Genomic DNA, 15237 nt, shown 5'->3' on the forward strand with positions numbered 1-15237 from the left:
ACAAGGTGGATATATTCCGATGTTTCCATAATATACATTCGATCAGCAATCGATGTTGAAGGGAAACGGCCATTGTCTCACTTTGAAGGGAACAAAACACACGCAAAGTCTTCTCTCACGCAGCTCGGAGAGGAGAGAGACGGGAAAACAGTTTTGATGTAATAACAACGACGAGCTGTTTTCCTTTGGAGGGAGACCGTGACGGGTCCCCTGTGAGGCATATTAAACACTTTTTAAAAGAAAATACAGTGTCTAACACCCAGACATTCTTAAGCTGTAGTTAGTGACCCTCAGATGAAAGAGTGTGTGTGTGTGTCTGTGTGTGTGTGTGTGTTTTTGTTCTACTCTTGCATGTCTTTGTGTGTTGCAAGCAGGTTTACATCTACCCAAATTTGTCAGTCCAACTCAACTTTATTTATCAGTGTGATTCCCTTAATCAGCAAACACTAATAATAATAATAATAGTGTGGTGGTTGTGTGTGTATAAATGTGTGTTTGTGCACGCGCCTGCTTGTGTGTGTGTGTGTGTGAGACTGTGCGGGTTTCTATGTGTTTGTGTGTACGCGTGAGTGTGTGACAGGGAACGGGGGGATAACCGCATCTCAGAGAGCAGAACACGATTAGTCAGGAGATAATCTCTCCTCTCGCCCTCTGTTCGGAGCGTGGGCAGACTCCAAAGAAAACACCCAGCTGTTTGCTTTACTCTGCTCTCGACTCAAAGTTCAGCAAAAAGTGACATATGAAAGCAGAGTTCTGTGTGTGTGTTTGAATGCACAGCTTTTGTGTGTGGGTGTGTGTGGCTGAGCTCGTCACATTCAGCCTTTTGCCAGGCAGTAAAGGCTGAGGGCCCTGCAACGTTCTCAACTGCTCCCCCAAGCATTCCTTTCCCCCCAATTATGAGCATGGAGCGCGGGGAAAGCCATAGATACACAAACACCGGTCTTGGAAGTGTTCACACGTTCCCCTAACCAGCCAGACCCTCTGACAATGATGGGCGTCACACACACACACACACACACACACACACACACACACACACACACACACACACACACACACACACACACACAACACACACACACACACACACACACACACACACACACACACACACACACACACCCTGCACATCCTAAATTGTCCTTTAATTACATCTGCACGCTTCTGGTGTATTCATACCCGACAACCTGGCACAGAGAGCACTAGATGCTAAGCTAATCTTGGAAGTACTTATATTGCCTGGCCTATCACAGGTCCCTGGCATTGCTCAGAGCTCACAGTAATAGTCACCAAGTGAGGCCCAGAAAATAAATGTAAACCATCCAGATGCAGTAAATCTAAACGGGTGTGGTAATCGTATTAAAGTCTGATTCAAAATCCCTGCTGTGGAAGGGACTCTCCTCTCCACAGTATTGTTAAGGTCAGTATGCTATACATAGTTGGACCTACATTCATACCTATCTACATATATATGTATATACAGTAAAGGTAGGCAGGTATGAATGATATTTTTGATGTCTTTTTAAATACTTTTTGATGTCTTTTTAAATACAATAGTCGTTTCAATGCAGAGTGTAGGCCCTTTCTTCTGCACTGGATTGTGTCTCGACTTGCATCATTCTCGCTGCTATTACCTATGCTAGCATTCCCCTGAGAGTGATAGACGCATAGAGAGAGACATAGAGAGAGATGTGAAGACAAGTCATTCTATGGCCTAATCCAAGTATCTTTTGACTAATTCAACCCTATTCTTACCATTACCACCTTATTACATTTTATAGCCTTTTACACTGTGTTTGTGTGTGTGTGTGTGTGTGCGCGACTGTACACATACAAATTTGTATTTTATTATAGTCGATTTTTACTATTTTAGTATTTTGTAATTTATGAGAGAGAGAGAAACTTCAGAAACATTTCCTCAAGCTGTGTGGATTGACACAAGCCTGCAAACAGGCAGATGGGAGCCATGGCTTGCCTGCCATACAGTTGCATGGTTTATAGTTGATTCTTTTTGATCTTTATTGACTTGGACTTAGAAAGAAAATAACCACATGCAACGCTCCAGTGCTACTGTTTTCATATTGCTTCAGAATTAAGGATTAGGTTTGGGTAGTTGCTGTTATAGAGATTTTGTGAATACTTTTTGTAGTATTCAGCGTTTGATACCAGGGCACCACACACATCTGAAACCACTTGGATACAGAGACCATGATGATGATACTAAAAGCCTATTGGTTAAAATAGTGTACGCGTTGGTCAGTGGAGGGAAGAAATATCCAGTCCACATGTGCATCTTAGCAGGTGGAAGAACCCAGGTGTGGGGTAGGATCCAATGAGGCCAGATTTATTTTAATTTCTTAATTCATATAACAGATTGAGTGTATTTGATCACCACTATATCCTCCTGAACCTGGATGATTGTGGCTCGTGGGGAACCCCCATTAGGCAGACCTGTGACAGCACGGCTCCCTGTCAGAACAATCTCTGACGAGGCGACGCCACCGGCTCCCAGCACACAGAGCACATTGTCCTGTCTTCCTGCGTTCCCTTCCAAGACATTTGAATGACAGAGCACGTTGCCATATCTCTGGCAGCGACCATCGTGGATCAGAATGAGTGAGGGAGCCGATGCTATCGGCGCCAGCACCTGTTGATTGTTCGAACACGAGCAGATTGCGCTGTGTTCAAACTACTTTTTTCCACATGTAGAAAAGGCAAAGGAAAAATGGCAAAGAAACCATCATCATGAATATGCCTGTGATTAGCTGGCAGGCCTGATTTGGCTGAGTGTCAGAAGTGTCACTGTGGTATGCTCTTGTTTGATAATAAGTGTATCCGTGCTTGGAGATTGTCACAGAGACAATAGCAACGCTCATGACTGTGTGTATCACTGTTGACACCTGCTGTCAGGCTCGGAGCTGTGATCTGCGAGGCTGAGGATAAGACGGTTCCAGTGAAATTCCCAGTATTTGCAATGTGGATGTTTTATGAATTGAATTGAATAACACCATGAATAAAAACAAACTCTGAAAACAGAAGCCTTGGTTTGGGGGAATATACATTGCACAACAAATCAGGGTGATTATTCCCCTACAATCTTTACCGATTCACTATGACATTTATATAAACAACAGCATCAGCCTGTATGCTATCAAAAGAAGAAAGCAGAAATAATGAACCCTGACATTTCCTACAATTGCCCCTCTGTCAACAGTTTTTTTGAGAAGGTGGATAGTTTTTCTATGTCAGGGGAAAGAAAGCAATCCCAGACAGAAAGGCTATCGAGTGCAAGTGAGGAGATAAAGCAAAAACTGCCCCAATTTCCCTATCTGCCCGGTGTTCCGGTGCCTCTCGGGAGGAGGAAGAACGTAATAGACTCTGCATATGTGAGTATGCAGATGGGGTCTAGGGTGTCACGCCGCCAGGAAGACTTTTCACTGGCAGCTCTTTGAACCGCCTCGTATCCGCCCCCACACCATGGAGCGGGGTAAGAAGAGCCCAGGCCTGTGGCCGGGCCTCGGTAGGGGGGCCTGGTTGCTCTTGGTGCTGTGGCGGACCAGTTGGAGCTCTGAGGAACTGGGTACCAGTAGCAAGGCAGGGTCCAGTGTGTCTGTGTGTGTGTGTGTGTGTGACTGTTTGTGTGTGTGTGTGTGTGTGTGTGTGTGTGTGTGTGTGGGAATGTTCGTGTGCTTGCATTTGTAAGTGACAAGCGTTCATGTGTGTGACTGTATGTGTTAACTGCTATTGTGTGTATGTTTGTGTGTGGGTCTGCGTGTGTGAGAAACGAGCATGAGCCAGTTTGTATTTGTGCGTGTGTGTGTGTGTGTGTGTGTGTGTGTGTGTGTGTGTGTGTGTGTGTGTGTGTGTGTGAGAGAGACCGTTTACCGGAACCAGCAGCTGGGGAGGCATAGGTTGCTCCAGCGGTCTGGCCAGGTTGCGAGTGGATCGTGGGATAGCTGGGGTCAGCAGACCCCCTCCATGTTTTCCCATCGGCAGTTATAATCCGAACATCTCAGACACTGACAGTGCTTCCCCCGTCACATTTCCGCACAACACACACAACCGGTGGCTGAGAAAAAAAATGCAAGAATAGAGCACGACAAGCCCTGTTTCCACCCGATTCCAGACGGTTTCGTTTTTTCTGCTCGACTACAAGCCAGTCCGGGAAAAATAGTTCAATTGCAGTTGTTTAGGCCCCACTTTCCTGGAAATGTCCACAGTTACACGTTTTGTCTACGCCATCTTTCCCTTGTGTGGCGGGGGGGTTCTCCGTCGATGATAAAGAGGGGGAGCCACCAGGCACCACAGCAGCCCTGCATGGCAGAGGAAAGGGAAGCCTCGTAACGGTTGTGTGAAACCTATGCAGCAGAATACTTCCACTTTCTTACATAAAGAAAGGAAAATCATACCCACCTTGGCCACTGGCTGCCTACAAAGACACACTTGGATTCACGATACCTTAATTAGGGATCGACCGATACAGATTTTTTAGGGCCGATACGATACCGATATTTTTTCATCAGCCTTAGCCGATACGCCGATACGCCGATACCGATATTTAGAGCCGATACTACTTTTTTTTTTTTTTTTTTCGCTCCCTCAATCATAAAAATTAAACTGATAACAAATGTTACAAGTCTCAATTAAAAAAAAAGGAACATTTATTGAACTTCAATATAAAAAACTATATTTAACAAATAGTAAAAACAGGTACTTCTAACCTTTTGTGAAATCTAAGTGTGTGTCTTTGTGTGTGTGTTGTTGTCTGTTTTGGTGAGGGTGAATTTCATTGGTCTTCTCATCGTTCAAATATTCACACTGGTGTATGTACCTTTCAGAAGTATTTACTGTATTTTTTTTGTTTTGGAACCATGACAGATATTTTTGCACAGTTTACTACTGCTTGTGTCCGCTGTTGGCTAATTACGTGCAGCATGATTGGTCTAAACAAATATAAAGTGACAATTTGGGCAACCCCTGTTCGTCCGGATCTGTGAGACTAAGTGTAGGTCAACCCAGTTCAGTAACAATGCTATAAATAGAGGGCTGTGTAACTCCTTAGGTAGTAAGCGCATTTGGAATGGTTTAAAGGACGCTGTTAAATCCCCATCATGGTTGAGACCTCCCATCACCCTCCTTCCCAACAAGGAAACCCTAAGGTGCCATCCACCTGGAGGTGATGAAGAGCCTTTATTGGGACAGTTGCGTGTGGGACCCGTGCATGCAGTTGTTTCATGATTTATTAATGATCTTTTAACTCACTCAGCACTTATGTCTAACATCCCCCCTGTAACAGCAAGGTTCTTTTACATTGCAGAACGTCCAGCGGGACTTGATTGAGCATGATATGTGTAATATTGTCACAAAGATCATTGTATTTGTGTCTGATCCAAGTCAAGCCCTTGTTCCGTCCCCGTGGCTCCTCTGCTCCTCATGCCTTGCCTGTTTTCTTACAGCGCAGTCGAGTTGGCCAGCAGTGATATGAAAACACTGTTCCCCCCCGCATTGATTTATGGCTCCTGCACACAGGGCAAGAGATTTCATCATATAACCGTAACAGTTGGAACACATCTTCAGCGTTACTTTATCTGTTTTACACGATAATAATGCAATCCTTCTTTGTCAGTATTTTATTTTTATACCTGAATGAAGAAATGTTTCAACAACCGGGAAGAGTCGATATGGTGATTGAGCCATTCTGTGTATGATGAGGATGTGGGTGGAGTGTGTATGTATGTGTGTGTTTGTGAGTGCGGGTTTGGGGCAGTCATGGGTGATGAAAGCCCCCCCAGCAGGATACGATCGGGTGGGATGGGGGAGTGGCGATTGTGAAAGACAAAGGAGGAAGGGGTAAAGATAAGAGAGTGCTAATGTTTAAATCCCTTCCAGATGAAAGCCGCTGGCTTTCTGGTTTCCTCGCTCACACACACACACACACACACACACACACACACACACACACACACACACACACACACACACACACACACACACACACACACACACACACACACACAGCCGCAAATGTCCACATGCACACGCACACACATAGATCCTGTTTGCACCTGGCATTAACAAGTTTCTTGAGTGATCCGATCACAATTGGACAGCTCTGAGTACTGAATTCACCCAAAGGCTCGATTATGGTTCCACGTTCACGCAACGCAATGACCACGCAGTCGCTTCAACGTAGTCGTTAACCTTTATGGTTCTGCGTTGGGTTTGCGTGTCGCTATATATGTATGTGGTAAATAGAGCACAAATAGTTGGTCTTTGTCTGTGCATGCTATTGCTTTACAATTGGTCTACTATTAGAAGTTTTTATTATGTTATGGTATGGATTCTAGCAACTTGAAAGCTGAATACGACTCAAATAATGTGCAATGAAATCAGAAGATGGGCTGATAGGTGGTCGTCGTTGTCCATTCTGGTCATGACATTCGAAGTCTATTATGATCGAATACAAAACGTCTCCACTTTTTACCGACCGGTGACAAGAAAAAGGTTACAGCTATGAAGGCAGAAGTTACATCTTTTGCCTTTGATTTTTTACATACAAAGCGTATTGCCGGAAATTATGTAGTTAGCGGACCAATCACAGCCTTGCGGCTGCGTCGCCTCGACGCAAGGTTACAATTTTTGGGAGGCGTAACAGCTCCGTAACCCCCTTGCGTTGCGTCAACTTGGACCTATAAAGAACCCATAAGACTCAATTAGGACGCATTGAGATCTGATCTGTCAGATTCTTGTCTTGTCTGTTCTTGTCCACTTAAAGCCCCATTATCTGAGCATAATTTAATTTTTCCTGGGCCACATTGAAAGGTTGCCCACTCAACTAACATGCTCTGCGTAAGCAACTACAACGTTTCGTAGTTGAGTCAATCCAAGCTGTAAACTGGCTTAGTCCATGGCGTGTGAAATTTTCCAAAAACCTGTGTGAACTGATACACTAGGGCAGATCATAAGCTGCACAATTGTGATCCAACAGTAACACTCACATTCTCACACACACACACACACACACACACACACACACACACACACACACACACACACACACACACACACACACACACACACAACACACACACACACACACACACACACACACACTTGAACTTTGCTGGCAGGGGTAGTGTCTAATTTTTCCTCACTCTCCCACTATGTTAAACCTTGCCGCTCAATCACTCCGACTCTTTATTCGCTTACATGCAAATTAATGACATGGGAGAGTGACCTGCTTGCTACGTGCACGTGGGGAAGACAACTCTCTTTGACAGGAAACAAGGTATTTATAGCCACAGAGGCACCACAAAAATGCCCAACAATAGCCTAGATCCTGTCCACGCACAGACACAGCCTAGATCCTGTCCCAAAAAAAAAAACGATCTCACAGACACAGACAGACAGACACTCAACCTATCCACACACACAATTACACAGCTGTTGTGCCTCTTTCCAGGGGGTCTTGGGTGGGGGTTGAGGTTTGTGTAAATAGGCATATGGGTAAAAGCAGCCTCTGGCCTGGGGTTGGATGGCAAGGATCTGTGACAGCTAGCAGAGTAGCCAAAGTGGGCGTTATAATGTGTGCTTGTAGCGGAGTGTGGTCTGCATGTGTGTGTGTATTTATGGGTGTGTGCGTTCTTGTGGTGTGCATATACATGTCCGTGTATGCATAAGTCCGTGCACCCGTATGTATGCACTTACTAACCTGTGTGTGTGTGTGTCTGAGACAGAGAGTGCATGTGTGTGTGAGAATGTGGATAGGTGCGTGTGAGAGTGCATTTGATTATGTGTGTGTGTAACCAACGAGTTGCAGCACCTGCAGGGGCGGTGTTCCCCAGCCTTCACTTCTATTTAAGGATCATGTAAGCAACGCCAGGGCAGCGGTGGTTATGATCAGGGTGTGTGTGTGTGTGTGTGTGTGTGGAAGGGGTGGAGGTGAGTGGGTGGGCAGTGGCTTCCTACGCTCACAAGGGCAGCATTCATCATATGAGCAGTGTTGGGTGGGGGGTGAAGGTGGAGGTGTTTTCTTAGGGGTTGATGTGGCGGGTGTAGGGGTGATTCTTGGGAGAGGCTCTGGGGGGTTTAGTGGTGGTTGTTCGGGGTATAGGTGAGGAGGTGGGGGTGATGATTTGTCAGATCTCGGCCACCCTCTTACTAAGAGAGGGTCGTGCTAGCACCCGATCTTCGGGCAAATGGAGTGTCAGCTGGACAGGGTGGGGGTAACTGCTAGGGTGGGGTTATTAGGGTCAGCAGTGTTAATAGTTAATGGGCTCAGGGCCTTGATAAAATAAAAGCAACAACATTTCCCAAAATGACCATGACCCACGGTATTTTACTGATGGGGTATTTTCAAAATAAGGATTTAACTTCAGTATGTCACCATTATACATTTTTCATTGGAACTTTGCTGGCAGGGGTCGGTATCGATCTGTCATTATATATTGGTCAGTCATGCAACATTTCCCAGTTGCCCTTGGAAGTGTTCCAAAATGCGGTGTGTGTGTGTGTGTGTGTGTGTGTGTGTGTGTGTGTGTGTGTGTGTGTGTGTGTGTGTGTGTGTGTGTGTGTGTGTGTGTGTGTGTGTGTCACAATGTTTTTATCCCTAACCCTAACCTGCTTTGAACTCATCCGACCTTGATGAGAGCTGATAATGAGTGTGAAGACAAGACACTTGGGGAATGAAGCGTACTTTGTGTGATACACAGGGGTTGAGAGAGCTTTCTTTGTCTTTTGGTAGATTCCATTTCAGTGTGTGTGAATGTGAACGTATTCAATTTTCAGCAGCATTTTCTTCAACTCATTTACATTCGTGATTGTGAAATCGAGTGGAGAATGCAGGTTTAAAGAGTACCACAATACCAAAAATCAAACCACAGGCGTAGCGCCATCTTTGGTGAAACATTGGTACACTGTTGCCCTTTGAGGGGGAGTGTTTGAAATTGTGCGGTGCCCTACCATATCTGCTGGCAAGGGTCCCCTAACCGGGATGCATTTGATGGGCATTTTGATAGAACTTTGTATATTTGAATATAATATAACCTATAATTTGATTGAAGGAAATATAAGTTTGCTCCTGTCCAGTTGTGAACATTAGTTGTGGTTTCATTACTTAAACAACTTACGTTGTTCCGGATCTTAAACTCTAAACATTTTCAGCCTCAGCGCGAAGGGAGACATCAACTATCAAATCACTGAAGTCAATCAAGGTTTGTGTGTGTGTGTGTGTTTAATGTCGAAGGATGCCTGATCACAGCCCAGTGTAGTATGGTCCTTTCGCCATGTTTACACATGTGTTTGTGTTGGTCGGGTTTGGCGCGATGGATGGGCGGTGAGGTATGGTACTAGAGGCAGGCAGGGGCTTCTTATTCTTGAGAGGATGTCGTTAGGAGAGGGGTAGGGTTCTTTTGGGGGGTTTGCAGCAGATCGATACCTAAATCCCGACGTTGACAGCCAATCTCCAGCTCTTGTCCTGCAGGTCTCTGACAGACACCCTAAAGGCACGTAGCAGCTCTCCTCTGCACGCGTCCCTCCAACCTCCACCTCACGTGTCTGAGCCGTATTTATTTATTCATTGCCATAGCTGCAGCCACCTCCCGGCCTAGCAAATTGGGCTGTAATTAGACCTACCAGACGGGGGACGATGCGGATGGCTGAGATGCGATGAGTGAACGTCGGCGGGTAGAGGGATTAGCGGGGTCCTGGCCTGCATGTCAAGCCCTGCTCCAGTCTCCCGTCTCCCCGGGGCTCCTTCCACGGTCTTGCACGGGTGTATTTTTTTTATTTTTGTTTTGAATGATAAACAAAATCATCCTTCATATCAGGATACAACCAGGAATATTGTCTGATAGGAAGTCCTTTGTATTTATAAGTTGGGAGATGCCATGCTTACTTTAGTCGAAGCTTAAAGAGATACTTCACCGGTGGGATTATGAAGGTTTTATGAATTAAATAATTCAATGTATTATAAATGTGAAAAAAAAATTGAAAAGCCTAGCCTGAAAAAAGGCAGAAAGAGTGTTTTCATGGTCTCTCTGGCTCAAAGTAAGAAAACCTCCAACTACCACAGTGCATTGCGCTCGCTGCCCCGCCCACCTGTCGGTCTCCCGTCCCCCTCATTCCCCCTCAGGACGCGAGCTCCCGCCTCCTCTCATTCCTTATTGGAAAAAATTTGCCACCAAAAGTGTGTTGTAGTCCTCGGCCCTTCTAGCGGGACAAGAAGTTTCTCCCGAAATGACGTCAAACGCGCCATTCGACGTCATTTCGGGAGAATATTGGATGAGAAAAAATGGGCCAAGGAGAGACTGGTTTAGACTGATATTTATTTATATATTTATTTATATTACAATCGCGATTTTATAGTGATAGAACGCCGGTTCTAAATGGGTGAAGAATCCCTTTAAGTCGTGTTTCGGGCTGGGATATTTAGACTGGGAGAAATTTGTCATTTAGCAAGAGGATCCATGCATTATTATCTTGGTATCAGCTCCTGTTATCCTTGAGCAGTGTCGAAGCAAACAGATTTTTTGCCCAGCATCTGGCTGCAGTTGATAGTAGTCAATTCAAGGTTGGAGAGATGGGGGTGGCAAAGGTATCTCTGGCTAACGCAAGCACACGCAAGTACATTGTTGAAATAAACCAGAGTAACATACTAATAACGATAAAGTACAATAATACACATTTCAGAAATATAAAACATGCAATATATTGTACATTTATATGTAAAAATCTCTAAAAATATGTTTTGCCCGTGTTCTTCATCCAAGGTGGAATAGCCGTGAACTCGTGATACATTTTTTTAATTGTAATCCAGATCACAATGAAGTTGCTGTTTAGTCCTAGGATGTGGGGCGCCTGTCTCACCACACTCTTCTGAATATCATAGAACACGTCTCATTCAATGTTTGAAATGGCTCTGCTTCATATTCACACGGTTGTGTTACTTTCATCTTGGCACCTTGGCTCCTATTTGCATTATCCAAGATGATTTTGTTGTCGGTGTATTAACAACAAGTACCTTTTTGGGGGGGGGGGGGTAGAGCTTATGTGTTATAAGCATTGTTTAGCAAGTGAATACTAGCAATGTGCTCACATATGTGTGTGGCTGCAGTGTTAATGCTTCCCTTTGGCACTGGTCCAATCTGTTGTGGGTGTTGTGATGCAATCGATGAACACTTAGTTCCCACTGGGAACACCGACCACATGCACATACACACACACACGCACACACACATGTGTTGTGTTGTGTCTGGGTCCCATGGAGAGGCAAATTGGCAGACCTCCTGGAAAAAAAATACCACTTTGTTTTTCTAACAGGTGTGTGTTTCTGTGCATGACTGACACGCTTTTGACAAGACGGCCCTGGAGGCCGGGGAGAGAGATTGCCCTTGTGTTGTTGCCTCACCACTGAGCGCTACGGCGATGACAGAGGCAGAGCTATGTGCGGAGCGTGTCTTTAGCCTGGGCCTGCATACAGCAACAGTAGCTCAGGCCCCCGCCGCTCGCTTGAAACGTACAGAAGAAAAAGGGTGTGGGCGCTGCAGAGGATTATAGCATCCAAAAGGTCCAAACGAAGCAATCGTTGTTTTCAATGCATTTCAACATCCCTAGATGCTAGGTATTTTTTCCCATTAGCTTTGATAGTTTTGTAAAATATTCCCTCTCCCCATTCCAAGGCAATGTAAATCATTCGGTCTAGCCCAGTGGTCACAGTGTTTGTGATTCAATTTCCCCTTACGGGTGCCACCATTGCTTGGGTTTTTCTTCAGCCAGCAGCAGAAATAAATAATGATCCATATTTGGAAGATTGAGAGCAGGAATTAATGGCTGCCCTTCAGTAGTCTTATTAAAGCCTTAATAACTCTTTCAGGAAATACCACTGTCAAACGGGACCTCTCGAAATCAAAATGGAGATCAGCTTAACCCATGTGAACCACACAAAATGTTGATGCTCTTTAATCTTAGTTTGCTGTGTGTGCATCTCTTTCCCTTTATGAGGTTGTCGCCCGCTCACTAACCCTATTTGGCAGTCTGTGGGCGGAAAGAACCTGCCTACGGTTTGCTGCTTGACAACGTTGCCCGTAATCGTGATGAATGAGTTGTTTACCCAGAGGTTATGGATAGGTTTGGGATGTGTGTGTGTTATCTATCCCTCTTTGGCCTGTGCTCTTTGGTATGATACATTTACATTTACCCCCATTCATCAGTATTTAATGATGCTCAAGATGTGCTTACAGCTTTGGTGTTGGAGAGTCATGCCCACAGGCTATCAGAGCCTGGCTGTGCAAACTACATCTGATATAAACTTGTAATGGAGCTTTCGTCATTGTTTGTATGTTTGGTGTTTGGAGCCAGTGATGTAGTTGTGAGGTTTAATCTGGAAGGTGACTGGGCCTACTTGCGTCCGCTTTTCCTCTTAGATCGCTTCTTGATCACTTGCTGGTTGGAAGGCTTGACAAGCCCCAATGCTGTCATATTTAGACTTGCCAAAACCCCTAAAGCTATATGTATATTACACCACCATGCAGAATTAAATCAACACTAACAAACACACACACACACACACACACACACACACACACACACACACACACACACACACACACACACACACACACACACACACACACACACACACACACACACACACACACACCAAAATTAAATTAAACTCTGAACGTGACACGTCCCCAGGACCTAAACATCCCCTTCTTAAACTGCCCCCCCCCCCCCCCCCCCCCCAACACTGACAGAATTTGGCTAGCTGCCTAGAAATTACCAATATCTGCCAGGACTGTACTGGACTAGACTGAGGGGCCCCAGAACCTACTCCTCTGACACACACACACACAGTCAGACACGCACATATCTGGCCTTTAATCTATTACATAATGAAAGACAATGGAGGAATTTAGGCATTTTGTTTGATTTAAGTTGTCCAGGCGTACTGGACCCTGACCCTCTCAGCTGCTTTTGGTGTGTGTGTGTGTGTGTGTGTGTGTGTGTGTGTGTGTGTGTGTGTGTGTGTGTGTGTGTGTGTGTGTGTGTGTGTGTGTGTGTGTGTGTGTGTGTGTGTGTGTGTGTGTGTGTGTGTGTTCGTTCTGCTAAGCGGTACAATAAACGAGAATAGTATGGTAGAGTGTAGACAGACTCAGACTAGGGAAGGACAGACAGGGGTTCTCGGTTATAAGAGTTAATTTTGTTTTAGGGATGGATATTGGTGGTAGGGAGGCAATAAGATACGCAGACACTAAAATGAAACTACACCTCATTTGAATAAATAACTACTATACTATACTATATATACTATACTATAAAAAAGTATATATATTTTTCGTATTTATGTAATTGATTATTATTGATCCTCTTCTAAATGTATGTAGTCGACATTAAATTAGTAAACCCGGTAATACGCAGAGAGTTTTACACAATGTTTCTCTACAAACACTATGATAATAAATACTTTCGCATCCAACAGCCCTATTCTAAAACACTGGTGAGGCAATAGGAGGTGGGTATTGGGACTGACCAGGAGGAGGTGTTTGTCCAGCCTCCCTCCTCACATGCAGCCAATCAGGGCCAACATCATTCACCCCCCCTAACGCATGCTCTTCGAGGAGCCGTCACAAGGTACATCCTAACTAGCGAATGTGTAAGGAGGTGGGTTGCAAGAAAGCACACTAAGGGCAAAGAGAGTACAACCGATCGGAGGCAGGTTAGCAGCCTATATCAATCCAAGTGTTCAGCACTGGGGGCTCAACTTTACAAAGCTTTGTAGATAAAAACGTATGAAATGCATCCATATGTGTTTTGTTCTTTGAGAACCCTCGTATAGAGTAGGGTAGATTCACCTGGTGTTTCAGTGAGGGACCTGCGTACATGCTCAACAACGTATGTGCACGGCCCATGCAGGGGGAACAGAGACCCAGTGTTCAGAGGGTCCCGGGGTTGAATAAGGGGCTCTTTATCCAGCGGCGGGCGGGTGTGTGTGCGCAGAGTTGGCGTGGAAGTACTAAAGGGCTCGAACCGTCTCCCTGGTCACAGGCGAGGGCCCCAGCCGCACGCCCCTGGCATGCCGAGACTGCTTTAAAGCCTCACGTTTGCTGTGGAGCCAGAGGTCATGCTTGTGTATGCGCACACACACACGCACACGCACACACAGACACCGCACACTATTAGCTTTTGTGTATTAAGTCGCTAGCTCAAGAGATAATTTAACAGGGATGCCGTCTCACACAAGGCAATTTCCCCCCTCTGTTTCTGAAGTACATCGCCACAATACTAGTGAAAGGCATTCTGGGAGCGGGAGGTCTAAGTTTGAGGTATGTCCATTGTACTGAGCGTTGAGGGACTAAAGACTCAGCACCCCACTCATCCCCAGAACCACTGCTCTTACCCCCAGCCTTCCTATTCAGCAGCACAACACTGAATGGAGACGAGGTCCTTTATTGATCTTGTCAGTTGGGGGTAGGTGGGTGGGGGGGGCTCTTGTCCGCAGAATAAATATGTTATCAATGCATTGCTCGAGTCGAGACGTGTGTGGGTGGGTGTGTTCGCTTTTTCCCCCCTTTCCATATAATGCACTCCATTTTTCTTTCTTGTCAAGTGGGCTCTACGGAATGAATAGCATGTGTTCCTAATAACCCAAACACAGTGTTCCGACATCTTACCCTCTCTCTCCCTCTTCCACACTCTCTTTCTCTTCCACCTCCCTCCCCTCCCTTCCCTTTCCCTCCCCCGTCCCTCCCCCAGATCTCTTTCGACCTGGCCGAGTACACGGCCAACGTGGATGGCGTGGGCACGCTGCGGCTGCTGGACGCCATCAAGACGTGCGGCCTGACCAACAGCGTACGCTTCTACCAGGCCTCCACCAGTGAGCTGTATGGCAAAGTGCAGGAGATCCCCCAGAAGGAGACCACGCCCTTCTACCCACGTTCGCCTTACGGTAAGATGGAGGACTGAGGACGGAGAGACCCGCGTGTACGCACACCATTGTTGTTGCACGCAAAACATCAAGAGCAATCATTCCTGTTTGTATTTCCTCATTTGGCAACATGCAATAGTTTAAGATGAATGCAAAGATTAACGTGCACACTCGTGTGCATGTGTGTAGAAGGAGGCTTAAGTGCAGAGGGAGAGTGTGAGCTTTCTTCACGCCCGAGGCCGAACGTCTCACTGAAGACTGGAGTGGCTCTCACTGTAACAAAGACACCTTTATATCCACGGCACTCACTT

General features: G+C 45.7%; 1 protein-coding gene across 1 annotated transcript in view; it reads left to right on the forward strand.

Annotated features, from left to right (window-relative positions):
• The window catches only part of gmds (GDP-mannose 4,6-dehydratase), a 116501-nt gene that overhangs the window by 18847 nt on the left and 82417 nt on the right, over window positions 1–15237 (forward strand). Inside the window, exon 5 of the mRNA XM_030372746.1 lies at window positions 14755–14947. Within this exon, the coding sequence (XP_030228606.1) occupies window positions 14755–14947 (193 nt within the window). The remainder of the gene's footprint in view (window positions 1–14754; window positions 14948–15237) is intronic.

Source organism: Gadus morhua, chromosome 12 (genome assembly GCF_902167405.1).
Source record: "Gadus morhua chromosome 12, gadMor3.0, whole genome shotgun sequence".
Lineage (NCBI taxonomy): Eukaryota > Metazoa > Chordata > Actinopteri > Gadiformes > Gadidae > Gadus > Gadus morhua.